Source organism: Argopecten irradians, chromosome 15, assembly GCF_041381155.1.
Source record: "Argopecten irradians isolate NY chromosome 15, Ai_NY, whole genome shotgun sequence".
Lineage (NCBI taxonomy): Eukaryota > Metazoa > Mollusca > Bivalvia > Pectinida > Pectinidae > Argopecten > Argopecten irradians.
Genome location: NC_091148.1, coordinates 4,071,484 through 4,090,835, shown reverse-complemented (window position 1 = coordinate 4,090,835; position 19,352 = coordinate 4,071,484). Strand labels below are relative to the sequence as shown.

General features: G+C 33.8%; 1 protein-coding gene across 1 annotated transcript; it reads right to left on the bottom strand.

Moving 5' to 3' along the window:
* Positions 1–157: 157 nt before the first annotated feature.
* On the bottom strand, positions 158–18,403 carry LOC138309631 (fibrinogen-like protein 1). The gene is made up of 5 exons (XM_069250853.1): positions 18,259–18,403; positions 8,089–8,138; positions 6,944–7,043; positions 2,258–2,422; positions 158–1,053 (listed from the first exon to the last, which is right to left on the bottom strand). The coding sequence occupies exons 1-5, from the start codon at positions 18,401–18,403 to the stop codon at positions 782–784; spliced, it is 732 nt and encodes a 243-aa protein (XP_069106954.1). The 3' UTR covers positions 158–781.
* Between the last annotated feature and the right edge of the window lie 949 nt (positions 18,404–19,352).

The following is a 19,352-nucleotide window of genomic DNA, read 5'->3' as shown; positions in this document are numbered from 1 at the left end:
AACGTCCTACTAACAGCGATGTTTAACGTTCGTCGTACAATGTACATTGTATTTTGCTATATCTAGCACACATATATATATAATGTACATTGTATTTTGTTATATCTAACATATATATAAATTAGTGAAATTCGATAACTTTCATATATATGCTGTCCAAAATGCATGCTGTTGCTCAATGTCCGTGCAATCAAAAAGCTGAGTAACCGTCATTTAAGAATATGATATCACTTGTACAGATGTACATCGACGTGAAATGTCACGTGTAACAAACGCGAAAATAAGTCGTAGTGCGAACCCTAGTTGCTTATATTCACGGGTACATATAAATGTGCTATTTTGTTTTCAAAATCATGGTTTTTACATACACGCTATACAGTCTGACGCTTTCAAAGGCTACAAAGACACTTCGCGAAAATAAACCTTCGCGAATAAGTTCCAAAAATTACACTGCGATTTCTATGGTGACTAATTTAGGATTTGTCGCATTGGCGACAGTACAAGAAATTTTACACATGCGAAATTTAAGAACTATACGGTAGTTTGAGCTTGAATACTGCAAAACAATCTACATACAACAACTGTGGTTTTGACATAACTACTTTCATTAAGAAGCGCAAAATAGAATCATGTTTGACCAATGTATGTTGAAAATACTATAATTGTGGCTTTGATGGAGCTCACTATTTCCATTATGCCACTTATTTGATACTTCCGATTTCTTTCTTTCGTGGTATTTTCCTTATCAGTGATTTTGACTTGGCCACCCATCTGAGATGACCTAATTGATGCCATAAACGTCTGATTTCTTTTTCAAAAGCATTTTGCTTTTCAAGAGACCAGTGAAGTTTCGAAACGTCTTCCAAACCATCGCCCCAGGGGTGTTAGCTTGCTGGAGGTAGGCCCCGTTCAGGTTTTGAATAAGACAGGCATTATACCAGTTCCCTCCGCCCAGGTACTCATCAGCACAACTTATCATATTGGCTTCTCTGTTGTCATTGTCACGGTCCAAAGTCGAGAATTTGCTGGCGCTATGGTAACCTAGACTGTTACCTGAAATGTATTGTTATCATTTTCATCGAGACGCACTGTGAAGATGCTTCAAGACAAACATTGTAATGAGAAGGACCATATCTAGATATAATTACCTCGTTTCATTTCCCGTCCTTCAATTTAAAAGGACGTTGCACCTACGCAACCAATCGTTTCTACTTACTTTGTAATTGTACATACAACTCGGACTTGTGTTGTGTTTACCACCACAGGGACCTGGCACGAAATTTTTTTTACCAATAGTATACATATATATATTATAGTATCAAGGGTGTGAACTCGGCGGTCGAGAAAAACGGACCTATTTTTTTAAAACCGTGATTATTTTAATAAATGGGTTCTATACAACATTGACGGATATCTTACCTTAAAGAGAAATAATTTATCTTTCCATTGAGTGCTTGAAACAAAATTGGCAAATTGGCCAAGTTATGGCTTGATGATCGGTTTGCTAAAAATTGGCTTGACATGAATCACGGGGGTCGAATTGTCGTCCTCGGCTCTATATGGGCCGGGCCAGAAATCCACTAAAATAATCTACGCTATAGTGGTGGTGAAACAGTACCCACAAAACTGTGTTACATTTGCCACAATTCTCCTTTGGGTGTCATGACCTTGTGTGTCGTAACTTAGATTAGAATCTCCATTTAAACATCGTGTAGCTCACATTACTTTAACCGGTAATGGGAATTATCTTTCGGAACGCTTAGACATTTCCGGTGTCCTACATTATGAAATTATGTCGTCTCGAGAAGCTCTAATTGAGGGGTAACCAAAGGTAAAACACCCTAACCAAGCCATATATATACGGGTATATGTATAAACACCAGTTAGTTTTAAAAAAATCGTGCAAGGTCCCTGTGTTTACCACGTGTCTTGAGTGGTTTTCATTACCAGATGGGTTCTTTCATGTCATTGAGATCAATTTTGGTTTCATATTTTAATGAGTTCTTTGGACTGCTTCTTGTTTACACAAAACTCAATTAAATTCTGTTTCATAACGTATAACATGACGCTACCCATTTGAACGCTACCCAACGTGTGATACAAAATTTTCAGTTTACAATCTAAGCTTAGAAAAACTGTCTTGTACAAAAATTAAGGTGCTAAAAATAAGAGTGATAATTTCCAGTAGCCTATTATCTGTATTTAAAAATGAAAATAATGAAATTGTAAAAAAAACTCCGGGAAACGACTCATATACCTGCAGTTCCTTGGTATTTCCAGGCATTGAGTCTGTAGCCGTCCGTCTCGGGTCCAACTGAAAACTCCTCAAAACATGCACATCCTCGTATTCCTTCTTTATCCACCAGCTCTACCACAAGGATGTGTTTTGTACTTGTTGTTAACTGATGCATCTGCTCCAAACCTGTTTCAAAATAGCTATTAAAATCATCTATCTGTGCCTTGTCCAAAATCCGCGCAAAGGAAAATGCCTAATTCTGTTGAACACCACATCATTATGTGACTTAAGTCAAAATAGTAACTCTGTCTCTTTTGTCTCACACTTGTTTCCTGTTTAAGGAAACTTTCCAGTGATTTTGAAGACCCTGAGTGTCAGTAAAATAAAGTTGAGTACGATAAAGAATTCTCGATCGGCATTAAATACAGTTCAAATCCTAACCAGGAAATGGAATTCTCCCAAGTCTAATAAGTTAAAAAAAAAAGAGAATAAGGATATGATAATTCATATTGAAAAATGTTTGTTTACCAAGTAAGGATGAGGAAATGTATTACTGTTGTATGAGAATATGTCTGAAAAAAAATAAAAAAGTTACAAAAAAAAAAGGATCTGTATTTTAATCAGAAAAAAAGTCTAATAAGTAATGTATATAATCATTTTCCATCACATGTAATTTCGAATGACTAACTCGATAAATAACAAGAAATTCAAATGCATTTTGTTAGGTTTATGATAAATAATCTTTCTATCTTAAGTTTCCCCTTTACATGTGATTTTCAGTTCACTTGACAAATTTAAAAGGGTTTTTTTTTCGAAAAGAACGTAATAAAATGTTCATATTGTAAGTAAAAATTATATTTCCAAGTCGATTTTGGGATTTAATATTATTTTCTTCTTCCTAATTGATTTCTTCTTCCTACACCGCCCCACTTTTGACGTTAAGTTCAACGTTTACCCATGTGAACAATGTTTCTAGTGAATTCTATCCCTGTCCCCTGGCTGAGACCTATCATAATCTCTAAAAGAGGTAGTTTCTCCTACGGCTTAGCACTCAGAATAAAGGGAATTGGAAGAATATTTCGCCAATATTCTGCAACATGCTTCTGTGATAAAGCACTATAAAAAGGACAAGAGTTCCACCATTACAAACATACACAACACTAATATACCGCAGCCTCCCAAAACATACATACATCCACACATACAACACTAATATACCACAGCCTCCCAAAACATACAAACATCCACACATACAACACTAATATACCACAGCCTCCCAAAACATACATACATCCACACATACAACACTAATATACCACAGCCTCCCAAAACATACATACATCCACACATACAACACTAATATACCACAGCCTCCCAAAACATACATACATCCACACATACAACACTAATATACCACAGCCTCCCAAAACATACATACATCACATACAACACTAATATACCACAGCCTCCCAAAACATACATACATCACATACAACACTAATATACCACAGCCTCCCAAAACATACATACATCCACACATACAACACTAATATACCACAGCCTCCCAAAACATACATACATCACATACAACACTAATATACCACAGCCTCCCAAAACATACATACATCACATACAACACTAATATACCACAGCCTCCCAAAACATACATACATCCACACATACAACACTAATATACCACAGCCTCCCAAAACATACATACATCCACACATACAACACTAATATACCACAGCCTCCCAAAACATACATACATCACATACAACACTAATATACCACAGCCTCCCAAAACATACATACATTAACACATACAACACTAATATACCACAGCCTCCCAAAACATATATACATCCACACATACAACAGTAATATACCACAGCCTCCCAAAACATACATACATCCACACATACAACACTAATATGCCACAGCCTCCTAAAACATACATACATCCACACATAAAACACTAATGTACCACAGCCTCCCAAAACATACATACATCCACACATACAACACTAATATACCACAGCCTCCCAAAACATACATACATCCACACATACAACACTAATACACCACAGCCTCCCCAAAACATACATACATCACATACAACACTAATATACCACAGCCTCCCCAAAACATACATACATCCACACATACAACACTAATATGCCACAGCCTCCTAAAACATACATACATCCACACATACAACACTAATATACCACAGCCTCCCAAAACATACATACATCCACACATACAACACTAATATACCACAGCCTCCCAAAACATACATCCACACATACAACACTAATATACCACAGCCTCCCAAAACATACATACATCCACACATACAACACTAATATACCACAGCCTCCCAAAACATACATACATCCACACATACAACACTAATATACCACAGCCTCCCAAAACATACATCCACACATACAACACTAATATACCACAGCCTCCCCAAAACATACATACATCACATACAACACTAATATACCACAGCCTCCCAAAACATACATACATCCACACATACAACACTAATATACCACAGCCTCCCAAAACATACATACATCCACACATACAACACTAATATACCACAGCCTCCCAAAACATACATACATCCACACATACAACACTAATATACCACAGCCTCCTAAAACATACATACATCCACACATACAACACTAATATACCACAGCCTCCCAAAACATACATACATCCACACATACAACACTAATATACCACAGCCTCCCAAAACATACATACATCCACACATACAACACTAATATACCACAGCCTCCCCAAACATACATCCACACAGACAACACTATTAGTACATCACGTGACAGAATACTGGATTCTGATTGGCTACACACATGGATACTATTTGCAATAGTGCCCGGGCAAGCGGGCACTATTGAATTGGCGCGAAATTGAACTTGAATGTATTGTGACGTCACCATTACATGACGTCATTATAACGTTGCGCTTCGACCAAGACGTCAAGATGGCGGACAGGCTGTTTTGTGCGGGGATGGAAGCAAATCTTGTTTTTCTACAGATGACTGTTCACTATTGTTCTATATTGATCTACTTTTAATTTTCATGAAGTTGAATCCCGTTTTATAGAATCCCATATCTCTGCCACAATTTATATATTTTACTTTTAATGTAACAACGTGGTGTGGAAATGAAGATAGCGTTGCGACGTAGGCCTATCGCTTGACGTGCTTCTCAAAGTTTGCGATGACATGGAAAACGGTCTCATGTCTGGGTATGTACTAAACCCATTATGGCCTGGTTGAGAGGGCACTATTGCCTCATAGTATTGTCTCATGATGGGATAGTGCCCTTGCCTTCGGCTCGGGCACTATTCCATCCCTCGACAATACTATGAGTCAATAGTGCCCTCTCAACCAGGCCATAATAGATAAATATACCACAGCCTCCCAAAACATACATACATCCACACATACAACACTAATATACCACAGCCTCCCAAAACATACAAACATCCACACATACAACACTAATATACCACAGCCTCCCAAAACATACATACATCCACACATACAACACTAATATACCACAGCCTCCCCAAAACATACATACATCCACACATACACGACTAATATACCACAGCCTCCCAAAACATACATACATCCACATATACAACACTAATATACCACAGCCTCCCAAAACATACATACATCCACACATACAACACTAATATACCACAGCCTCCCAAAACATACATACATCCACACATACATACACTAATATACAACAGCCTCCCAAACAACATACATCCATACATACATACAACACAATATACCACAGCCTCCCAAAACATACATACATCCACACATACAACACTAATATACCACAGCCTCCCAAAACATACATACATCCACACATACAACACTAATATACCACAGCCTCCCAAAACATACATCCACACATACAACACTAATATACCACAGCCTCCCAAAACATACATCCACACATACAACACTAATATACCACAGCCTCCCAAAACATACATACATCCACACATACAACACTAATATACCACAGCCTCCCAAAACATACATACATCCACACATACAACACTAATATACCACAGCCTCCCAAAACATACATACATCCACACATACAACACTAATATACCACAGCCTCCCAAAACATACATACATCACATACAACACTAATATACCACAGCCTCCCAAAACATACATACATCCACACATACAACACTAATATACCACAGCCTCCCAAAACATACATACATCCACACATACAACACTGACATACCACAGCCTCCCAAAACATACATACATCCACACAAACAACACATAATATACCACAGCCTCCCCAAAACATCTCCCAAAACCATACAACCACACATACAACACTAATATACCACAGCCTCCCAAAACATAGATACATCACACAAAACAACACTAATATACCACAGCCTCCCCAAAACATACATACATCCACACATACAACACTGACATACCACAGCCTCCCAAACAACATACATACATCCACACAAACAACACTAAATATACCACAGCCTCCTGCTGTGTTCATAGGATGCAAAGCCAAATCAACCAACGAACCAGTCAACTTTACCAAGTAATCAACCAATCGATCATTCAACAAATCAAGTAACGCAAATATTACCAATCCAAAATTCTCCGTCCGGTGGGTTTCCAAACCCCTCTCTATAGGATACCCAGTCTCTCCTGAAGTCTTCAGAGCCGTCAAACCTCTGCTGCATAACCTGCACATTGACAAGTGTATTGTACGTGTCACGTATTGGCTTAATTAACAAACGTAAGGACTCTATTTGTAAGGAAGTTTTTGATTGGTTCATTAGGTGATCAAATGCAATATTGTATCCAATGCACATTCTAATTGATTAAATTAATTATTGTAAGGACTCTATTTGTAAAGAAGTTTTTGATTGGTTCATTAGGTGATCAAATGCAATATTGTATGCAATGCACATTCTAATTGATTAAATTAATTATTGTAAGGACTCTATTTGTAAAGAAGTTTTTGATTGGTTCATTAGGTGATCAAATGCAATATTGTATGCAATGCACATTCTAATTGATTAAATTAATTATTGTAAGGACTCTATTTGTAAAGAAGTTTTTGATTGGTTCATTAGGTGATCAAATGCAATATTGTATGCAATGCACATTCTAATTGATTAAATTAATTATTGTAAGGACTCTATTTGTAAAGAAGTTTTTGATTGGTTCATTAGGTGATCAAATGCAATATTGTATGCAATGCACATTCTAATTGATTAAATTAATGATTGTAAGGACTCTATTTGTAAAGAATTTGTATGTTTGATTGGCTCTTAAGTCGATATGATGATTTTGAGAGAAAAAAATATCCACAAAGCTGAAAGAAACTGCGTAACAATTGAAGTAATTTATATTACTGTAAAATGAAAAGTTGGGCGAGGGAAGGATAAAGTCGGTATATATAGTGTTTATATATCTAGTATAATTTCTTACGAAATGGAAAAAAAGCATTTCCTGACAAAAGCGCTCTGCATGAGAAGAAGTTAATTAATATCATAGGAATCCTAATATGTCCTCCCGTCTGGCTATGTACGTGTTGACATTTCCATGCAGCCTCGCTGTCAAAGAGTTATTTATAGAATTGCCAAATTTACACGTGCTTTTCAATTGATCAATCGTAAACCAGAATTAACAGTATTAGGTGAATAAGCACAACAAACTCGTTCAGACTGATAATGTGACTTCTTCTACAGTGAACTGAATAAATGAGAGGATAAATGTACTTACTATCCAACTACCATCAGTCAGGTCCAGGTTACATGGGCAGATCGCGGAATCTGAAACAATCATATATACTTATCTGGGGTTGTACTATCACTGACGTTATATTTATCCCTGGACTATCTCATAGTAAAACTGGAGGCAGTTCACGAGAAAAAAGACATTCGCCAGTTCTATAACAATATAATCACAAAAATCAATATATGTGTTTTCCAACCCGTAACATGTGTTACAACACTATAAACATCTGTATGATGTAAACATTGGTTACAACACTGAATGGTGTACACTATAAAAACATCTGTATGATGTAAACATTGGTTACAACACTTGAATGTGTACACTATAAACATCTGTATGATGTAAACATTGGTTACAACACTGAATGTGTACACTATAAACATCTGTATGATGTAAACATTGGTTACAACACTGAATGTGTACACTATAAACATCTGTATGATGTAAACATTGGTTACAACACTGAATGTGTACACTATAAAAAACATCTGTATGATGTAAACATTGGTTACAACACTGAATGTGTACACTATAAACATCTGTATGATGTAAACATTGGTTACAACACTGAATGTGTACACTATAAAACATCTGTATGATGTAAACATTGGTTACAACACTAAATGTGTACACTATAAACATCTGTATGATGTAAACATTGGTTACAACACTGAATGTGTACACTATAAACATCTGTATGATGTAAACATTGGTTACAACACTAAATGTGTACACTATAAACATCTGTATGATGTAAACATTGGTTACAACACTGAATGTGTACACTATAAACATCTGTATGATGTAAACATTGGTTACAACACTAAATGTGTACACTATAAACATCTGTATGATGTAAACATTGGTTACAACACTGAATGTGTACACTATAAAAATCTGTATGATGTAAACATTGGTTACAACACTAAATGTGTACACTATAAACATCTGTATGATGTAAACATTGGTTACAACACTGAATGTGTACACTATAAACATCTGTATGATGTAAACATTGGTTACAACACTGAATGTGTACACTATAAAAACATCTGTATGATGTAAACATTGGTTACAACACTGAATGTGTACACTATAAACATCTGTATGATGTAAACATTGGTTACAACACTGAATGTGTACACTATAAACATCTGTATGATGTAAACATTGGTTACAACACTGAATGTGTACACTATAAACATCTGTATGATGTAAACATTGGTTACAACACTAAATGTGTACACTATAAACATCTGTATGATGTAAACATTGGTTACAACACTAAATGTGTACACTATAAAACATCTGTATGATGTAAACATTGGTTACAACACACTGAATGTGTACACTATAAAACATCTGTATGATGTAAACATTGGTTACAACACTGAATGTGTACACTATAAACATCTGTATGATGTAAACATTGGTTACAACACTGAATGTGTACACTATAAACATCTGTATGATGTAAACATTGGTTACAACACTGAATGTGTACACTATAAACATCTGTATGATGTAAACATTGGTTACAACACTGAATGTGTACACTATAAACATCTGTATGATGTAAACATTGGTTTACAACACTGAATGTGTACACTATAAACATCTGTATGATGTAAACATTGGTTACAACACTGAATGTGTACACTATAAAACATCTGTATGATGTAAACATTGGTTACAACACTGAATGTGTACACTATAAACATCTGTATGATGTAAACATTGGTTACAACACTGAATGTGTACACTATAAACATCTGTATGATGTAAACATTGGTTACAACACTGAATGTGTACACTATAAACATCTGTATGATGTAAACATTGGTTACAACACTGAATGTGTACACTATAAACATCTGTATGATGTAAACATTGGTTACAACACTAAATGTGTACACTATAAAACATCTGTATGATGTAAACATTGGTTACAACACTGAATGTGTACACTATAAACATCTGTATGATGTAAACATTGGTTACAACACTGAATGTGTACACTATAAACATCTGTATGATGTAAACATTGGTTACAACACTGAATGTGTACACTATAAACATCTGTATGATGTAAACATTGGTTACAACACTGAATGTGTACACTATAAAACATCTGTATGATGTAAACATTGGTTACAACACTGAATGTGTACACTATAAACATCTGTATGATGTAAACATTGGTTACAACACTGAATGTGTACACTATAAACATCTGTATGATGTAAACATTGGTTACAACACTGAATGTGTACACTATAAACATCTGTATGATGTAAACATTGGTTACAACACTGAATGTGTACACTATAAACATCTGTATGATGTAAACATTGGTTACAACACTGAATGTGTACACTATAAACATCTGTATGATGTAAACATTGGTTACAACACTGAATGTGTACACTATAAACATCTGTATGATGTAAACATTGGTTACAACACTGAATGTGTACACTATAAACATCTGTATGATGTAAACATTGGTTACACACACTGAATGTGTACACTATAAACATCTGTATGATGTAAACATTGGTTACAACACTGAATGTGTACACTATAAACATCTGTATGATGTAAACATTGGTTACAACACTGAATGTGTACACTATAAACATCTGTATGATGTAAACATTGGTTACAACACTGAATGTGTACACTATAAACATCTGTATGATGTAAACATTGGTTACAACACTGAATGTGTACACTATAAACACATTGTATGATGTAAACATTGGTTACAACACTGAATGTGTACACTATAAACATCTGTATGATGTAAACATTGGTTACAACACTGAAATGTGTACACTATAAACATCTGTATGATGTAAACATTGGTTACAACACTGAATGTGTACACTATAAAAACATCTGTATGATGTAAACATTGGTTACAACACTGAATGTGTACACTATAAACATCTGTATGATGTAAACATTGGTTACAACACTGAATGTGTACACTATAAACATCTGTATGATGTAAACATTGGTTACAACACTGAATGTGTACACTATAAACATCTGTATGATGTAAACATTGGTTACAACACTGAATGTGTACACTATAAACATCTGTATGATGTAAACATTGGTTACAACACTAAATGTGTACACTATAAACATCTGTATGATGTAAACATTGGTTACAACACTGAATGTGTACACTATAAAAATCTGTATGATGTAAACATTGGTTACAACACTGAATGTGTACACTATAAACATCTGTATGATGTAAACATTGGTTACAACACTGAATGTGTACACTATAAACATCTGTATGATGTAAACATTGGTTACAACACTGAATGTGTACACTATAAACATCTGTATGATGTAAACATTGGTTACAACACTGAATGTGTACACTATAAACATCTGTATGATGTAAACATTGGTTACAACACTGAATGTGTACACTATAAACATCTGTATGATGTAAACATTGGTTACAACACTGAATGTGTACACTATAAACATCTGTATGATGTAAACATTGGTTACAACACTGAATGTGTACACTATAAACATCTGTATGATGTAAACATTGGTTACAACACTGAATGTGTACACTATAAACATCTGTATGATGTAAACATTGGTTACAACACTAAATGTGTACACTATAAACATCTGTATGATGTAAACATTGGTTACAACACTGAATGTGTACACTATAAACATCTGTATGATGTAAACATTGGTTACAACACTGAATGTGTACACTATAAACATCTGTATGATGTAAACATTGGTTACAACACTGAATGTGTACACTATAAACATCTGTATGATGTAAACATTGGTTACAACACTGAATGTGTACACTATAAACATCTGTATGATGTAAACATTGGTTACAACACTAAATGTGTACACTATAAACATCTGTATGATGTAAACATTGGTTACAACACTGAATGTGTACACTATAAACATCTGTATGATGTAAACATTGGTTACAACACTGAATGTGTACACTATAAACATCTGTATGATGTAAACATTGGTTACAACACTAAATGTGTACACTATAAACATCTGTATGATGTAAACATTGGTTACAACACTGAATGTGTACACTATAAACATCTGTATGATGTAAACATTGGTTACAACACTGAATGTGTACACTATAAACATCTGTATGATGTAAACATTGGTTACAACATGAATGTGTACACTATAAACATCTGTATGATGTAAACATTGGTTACAACACTGAATGTGTACACTATAAACATCTGTATGATGTAAACATTGGTTACAACACTGAATGTGTACACTATAAACATCTGTATGATGTAAACATTGGTTACAACACTGAATGTGTACACTATAAACATCTGTATGATGTAAACATTGGTTACAACACTGAATGTGTACACTATAAACATCTGTATGATGTAAACATTGGTTACAACACTGAATGTGTACACTATAAACATCTGTATGATGTAAACATTGGTTACAACACTGAATGTGTACACTATAAACATCTGTATGATGTAAACATTGGTTACAACACTGAATGTGTACACTATAAACATCTGTATGATGTAAACATTGGTTACAACACTGAATGTGTACACTATAAACATCTGTATGATGTAAACATTGGTTACAACACTGAATGTGTACACTATAAACATCTGTATGATGTAAACATTGGTTACAACACTAAATGTGTACACTATAAACATCTGTATGATGTAAACATTGGTTACAACACTAAATGTGTACACTATAAACATCTGTATGATGTAAACATTGGTTACAACACTAAATGTGTACACTATAAACATCTGTATGATGTAAACATTGGTTACAACACTAAATGTGTACACTATAAACATCTGTATGATGTAAACATTGGTTACAACACTAAATGTGTACACTATAAACATCTGTATGATGTAAACATTGGTTACAACACTGAATGTGTACACTATAAACATCTGTATGATGTAAACATTGGTTACAACACTGAATGTGTACACTATAAACATCTGTATGATGTAAACATTGGTTACAACACTGAATGTGTACACTATAAACATCTGTATGATGTAAACATTGGTTACAACACTGAAATGTGTACACTATAAACATCTGTATGATGTAAACATTGGTTACAACACTAAATGTGTACACTATAAACATCTGTATGATGTAAACATTGGTTACAACACTAAATGTGTACACTATAAACATCTGTATGATGTAAACATTGGTTACAACACTAAATGTGTACACTATAAACATCTGTATGATGTAAACATTGGTTACAACACTAAATGTGTACACTATAAACATCTGTATGATGTAAACATTGGTTACAACACTGTGTACACTATAAACATGATGTAACATTGGTTACACACTAATGTGTACACTATAAACATCTGTATGATGTAAACATTGGTTACAACACTAAATGTGTACACTATAAACATCTGTATGATGTAAACATTGGTTACAACACTGAATGTGTACACTATAAACATCTGTATGATGTAAACATTGGTTACAACACTAAATGTGTACACTATAAACATCTGTATGATGTAAACATTGGTTACAACACTGAATGTGTACACTATAAACATCTGTATGATGTAAACATTGGTTACAACACTGAATGTGTACACTATAAACATCTGTATGATGTAAACATTGGTTACAACACTAAATGTGTACACTATAAACATCTGTATGATGTAAACATTGGTTACAACACTGAATGTGTACACTATAAACATCTGTATGATGTAAACATTGGTTACAACACTGAATGTGTACACTATAAACATCTGTATGATGTAAACATTGGTTACACCATTGAATGTGTACACTATAAAAACCTGTATGATGTAAACATTGGTTACAACACTAAATGTGTACACTATAAACATCTGTATGATGTAAACATTGGTTACAACACTAAATGTGTACACTATAAACATCTGTATGATGTAAACATTGGTTACAACACTGAATGTGTACACTATAAACATCTGTATGATGTAAACATTGGTTACAACACTGAATGTGTACACTATAAACATCTGTATGATGTAAACATTGGTTACAACACTGAATGTGTACACTATAAACATCTGTATGATGTAAACATTGGTTACAACACTGAATGTGTACACTATAAACATCTGTATGATGTAAACATTGGTTACAACACTAAATGTGTACACTATAAACATCTGTATGATGTAAACATTGGTTACAACACTGAATGTGTACACTATAAACATCTGTATGATGTAAACATTGGTTACAACACTGAAATGTGTACACTATAAACATCTGTATGATGTAAACATTGGTTACAACACTGAATGTGTACACTATAAACATCTGTATGATGTAAACATTGGTTACAACACTAATGTGTACACTATAAACATCTGTATGATGTAAACATTGGTTACAACACTGAATGTGTACACTATAAACATCTGTATGATGTAAACATTGGTTACAACACTGAATGTGTACACTATAAACATCTGTATGATGTAAACATTGGTTACAACACTGAATGTGTACACTATAAACATCTGTATGATGTAAACATTGGTTACAACACTGAATGTGTACACTATAAACATCTGTATGATGTAAACATTGGTTACAACACTGAATGTGTACACTATAAACATCTGTATGATGTAAACATTGGTTACAACACTAAATGTGTACACTATAAACATCTGTATGATGTAAACATTGGTTACAACACTGAATGTGTACACTATAAACATCTGTATGATGTAAACATTGGTTACAACACTGAATGTGTACACTATAAACATCTGTATGATGTAAACATTGGTTACAACACTGAATGTGTACAATAAACATCTGTATGATGTAAACATTGGTTACAACACTGAATGTGTACACTATAAACATCTGTATGATGTAAACATTGGTTACAACACTAAATGTGTACACTATAAACATCTGTATGATGTAAACATTGGTTACAACACTGAATGTGTACACTATAACATCTGTATGATGTAAACATTGGTTACAACACTAAATGTGTACACTATAAACATCTGTATGATGTAAACATTGGTTACAACACTGAATGTGTACACTATAAACATCTGTATGATGTAAACATTGGTTACAACACTGAATGTGTACACTATAAACATCTGTATGATGTAAACATTGGTTACAACACTGAATGTGTACACTATAAACATCTGTATGATGTAAACATTGGTTACAACACTAATGTGTACACTATAAACATCTGTATGATGTAAACATTGGTTACAACACTGAATGTGTACACTATAAACATCTGTATGATGTAAACATTGGTTACAACACTGAATGTGTACACTATAAACATCTGTATGATGTAAACATTGGTTACAACACTGAATGTGTACACTATAAACATCTGTATGATGTAAACATTGGTTACAACACTGAATGTGTACACTATAAACATCTGTATGATGTAAACATTGGTTACAACACTGAATGTGTACACTATAAACATCTGTATGATGTAAACATTGGTTACAACACTAAATGTGTACACTATAAACATCTGTATGATGTAAACATTGGTTACAACACTAAATGTGTACACTATAAAGATCTGTATGATGTAAACATTGGTTACAACACTAAATGTGTACACTATAAACATCTGTATGATGTAAACATTGGTTACAACACTGAATGTGTACACTATAAACATCTGTATGATGTAAACATTGGTTACAACACTAAATGTGTACACTATAAACATCTGTATGATGTAAACATTGGTTACAACACTGAATGTGTACACTATAAACATCTGTATGATGTAAACATTGGTTACAACACTGAATGTGTACACTATAAACATCTGTATGATGTAAACATTGGTTACAACACTGAATGTGTACACTATAAACATCTGTATGATGTAAACATTGGTTACAACACTGAATGTGTACACTATAAACATCTGTATGATGTAAACATTGGTTACAACACTGAATGTGTACACTATAAACATCTGTATGATGTAAACATTGGTTACAACACTGAATGTGTACACTATAAACATCTGTATGATGTAAACATTGGTTACAACACTGAATGTGTACACTATAAAATCTGTATGATGTAAACATTGGTTACAACACTAAATGTGTACACTATAAACATCTGTATGATGTAAACATTGGTTACAACACTGAATGTGTACACTATAAACATCTGTATGATGTAAACATTGGTTACAACACTGAATGTGTACACTATAAACATCTGTATGATGTAAACATTGGTTACACCATTGAATGTGTACACTATAAACATCTGTATGATGTAAACATTGGTTACAACACTGAATGTGTACACTATAAACATCTGTATGATGTAAACATTGGTTACAACACTGAATGTGTACACTACAAACATCTGTATGATGTAAACATTGGTTACAACACTAAGTGTGTACTCTATAAAGATCTGTATGATGTAAACATTGGTTACAACACTAAATGTGTACAATAAACATCTGTATGATGTAAACATTGGTTACAACACTAAGTGTGTACTCTATAAAGATCTGTATGATGTAAACATTGGTTACAACACTAAATGTGTACAATAAACATCTGTATGATGTAAACATTGGTTACAACACTAAATGTGTACTCTATAAAGATCTGTATGATGTAAACATTGGTTACAACACTGAATGTGTACACTATAAACATCTGTATGATGTAAACATTGGTTACAACACTGAATGTGTACACTATAAACATCTGTATGATGTAAACATTGGTTACAACACTAAATGTGTACACTATAAACATCTGTATGATGTAAACATTGGTTACAACACTGAATGTGTACACTATAAACATCTGTATGATGTAAACATTGGTTACAACACTGAATGTGTACACTATAAACATCTGTATGATGTAAACATTGGTTACAACACTGAATGTGTACACTATAAACATCTGTATGATGTAAACATTGGTTACAACACTGAATGTGTACACTATAAAATCTGTATGATGTAAACATTGGTTACAACACTGAATGTGTACACTATAAACATCTGTATGATGTAAACATTGGTTACAACACTGAATGTGTACACTATAAACATCTGTATGATGTAAACATTGGTTACATCACTGAATGTGTACACTATAAACATCTGTATGATGTAAACATTGGTTACAACACTGAATGTGTACACTATAAACACCTGCATGATTTAAACATTGGTTACAACACTAAATGAGTACACTATACAAATATTATATCCTTTGTTTGTTTAGATGGAAACTTTCCTGCAGAAATCACTTTACAATTACTAATAACACTGTAGAAATGTGAAATGACATTGCACACCACAACTCAGCTTCATAGTCTGACCGTATGGTATATATTCATTACAGTGCACTTTAATGATTTTTGGAAGTAATCATTTTTAGCTCCTATTTGTACTTGTTTGTAATTAAATCTATGTATTGTAAGTAGGGTAATTATTTAAAAAAAATATATTTTAATGGCGAATCAAATACTTAATCTCTTCTTGATTCGTGAAAAATTACATCACGTTTAATTTTAAGGAGTTGAAATTGATTATATGTGATATGCGCAACCCATATGATATCTATTTATGATTAAAGTATTGATGTAAAGGTTGGTTTTCCATCCGATGACTTATCTATTGACCGAACATCACGTTAATCAGATAAGCCACATAATGTTAATCAACTCTCTTTCAATAAATTTCGCGATTTCCATTACAAAACAAGTTCGTGAAGAAAAAAGTTTCGTGGATTTTAAAATTCAACGGAGTTTTCTTTGGATTAAATGGCACAGGCATTGTCTTAGATATTATTTCGCGGAGATAAATTTTCGAGAATTTACTTAAATCGCGAAATTCGCGATAATAAATCCGCGAAAGAAAGTTGGTTTACAGTATGGTGAGGGTGTTTGGAGGGAAAGGGGGTCAGGGACACTATTCCATCCCGCGACAATACTGTGAGGCGAAATCGCCCTCTCAACTAGGCCATAACCATGACTAAATAGAGCCTGATCAACACTTACCTCCGTCATCTTCTCTATAAAATGGCAAATCTGACACGATTTTAACAGTAGGTGGAGCCGGATAGCATGGCGGATACTTGAAGTTATGCAGACGACAAAATCCAGTCAGTTTACTATGTGAGAATGACAGACAGTTGTATTCCATGCAACGGAATGCGCACGTGCTCAAAGTTACTGACGTGACATCACCAATTACTCCAGTTAGATACATGACGTCACTGTGTTCTATGAAATGTACGAAAGTCCGATTTTCATTTCTTGAACTAGCGTCGATTGGAAATGGCATTAATACTATGCCCGTGACAATATTCAATATTAAAGCCGATATTTGTACCAAAGTCATGTTCTTTAATTAATTAATGAATTCGTCGATAGAAATAAGCAATGTTGATATTTTTTTCTTGAAAACAATCGTTATCATCGCACCATGTATATCTTTTTTTTCTGATTTACACAAATCTAAGTATACGCAACATTCTAATTCCCAGTAAAAATGTCTTACTTCACAATTGTCGCCAAAGTCCACTGCCTTTGAAAAGAATTGAATGAATGTTCGTTGATCATATTTACCAACTATTCTTTGTCTTCGAACTGTGTCCCAAACCTAGCATCGAAAGTGAATGATACTTCCATTGCACTCCATGTCTGTAAATACTTTTATTCCAAGAAGTCACGTGATATTTACAAAATCCAAACATGATTCCTAGGTTTAATCTCAAACATCGAAATAAACGTGTTTTTTATCGTCTTCAAAACTGAAGATACATCAAGGATGAAAGTCCAAATGGAATACATTTTTCCTTCATTTGCGAATGCCTTATTCTGACTTCGGACCGTGGTTTTTTATCACCAAAATCTTGACTTTGACTAAGCAGGTATGACTTCCACGTACAACGCTTCCTTGAAAGAGTTTCCCACAAAACAGGTTTTATTTCGTGAAAGCGTGGAAGCTTTTGTCACAGACTACTGCACATCCCGATACCATAATTGCCTTATACACGTATCTGGCGAGATGTTTACTTTAATTATGCAACATCATCACGCCAATATACGAGAAATATTTTGTTAGATATAAAGTAACTACAGTGATGTAG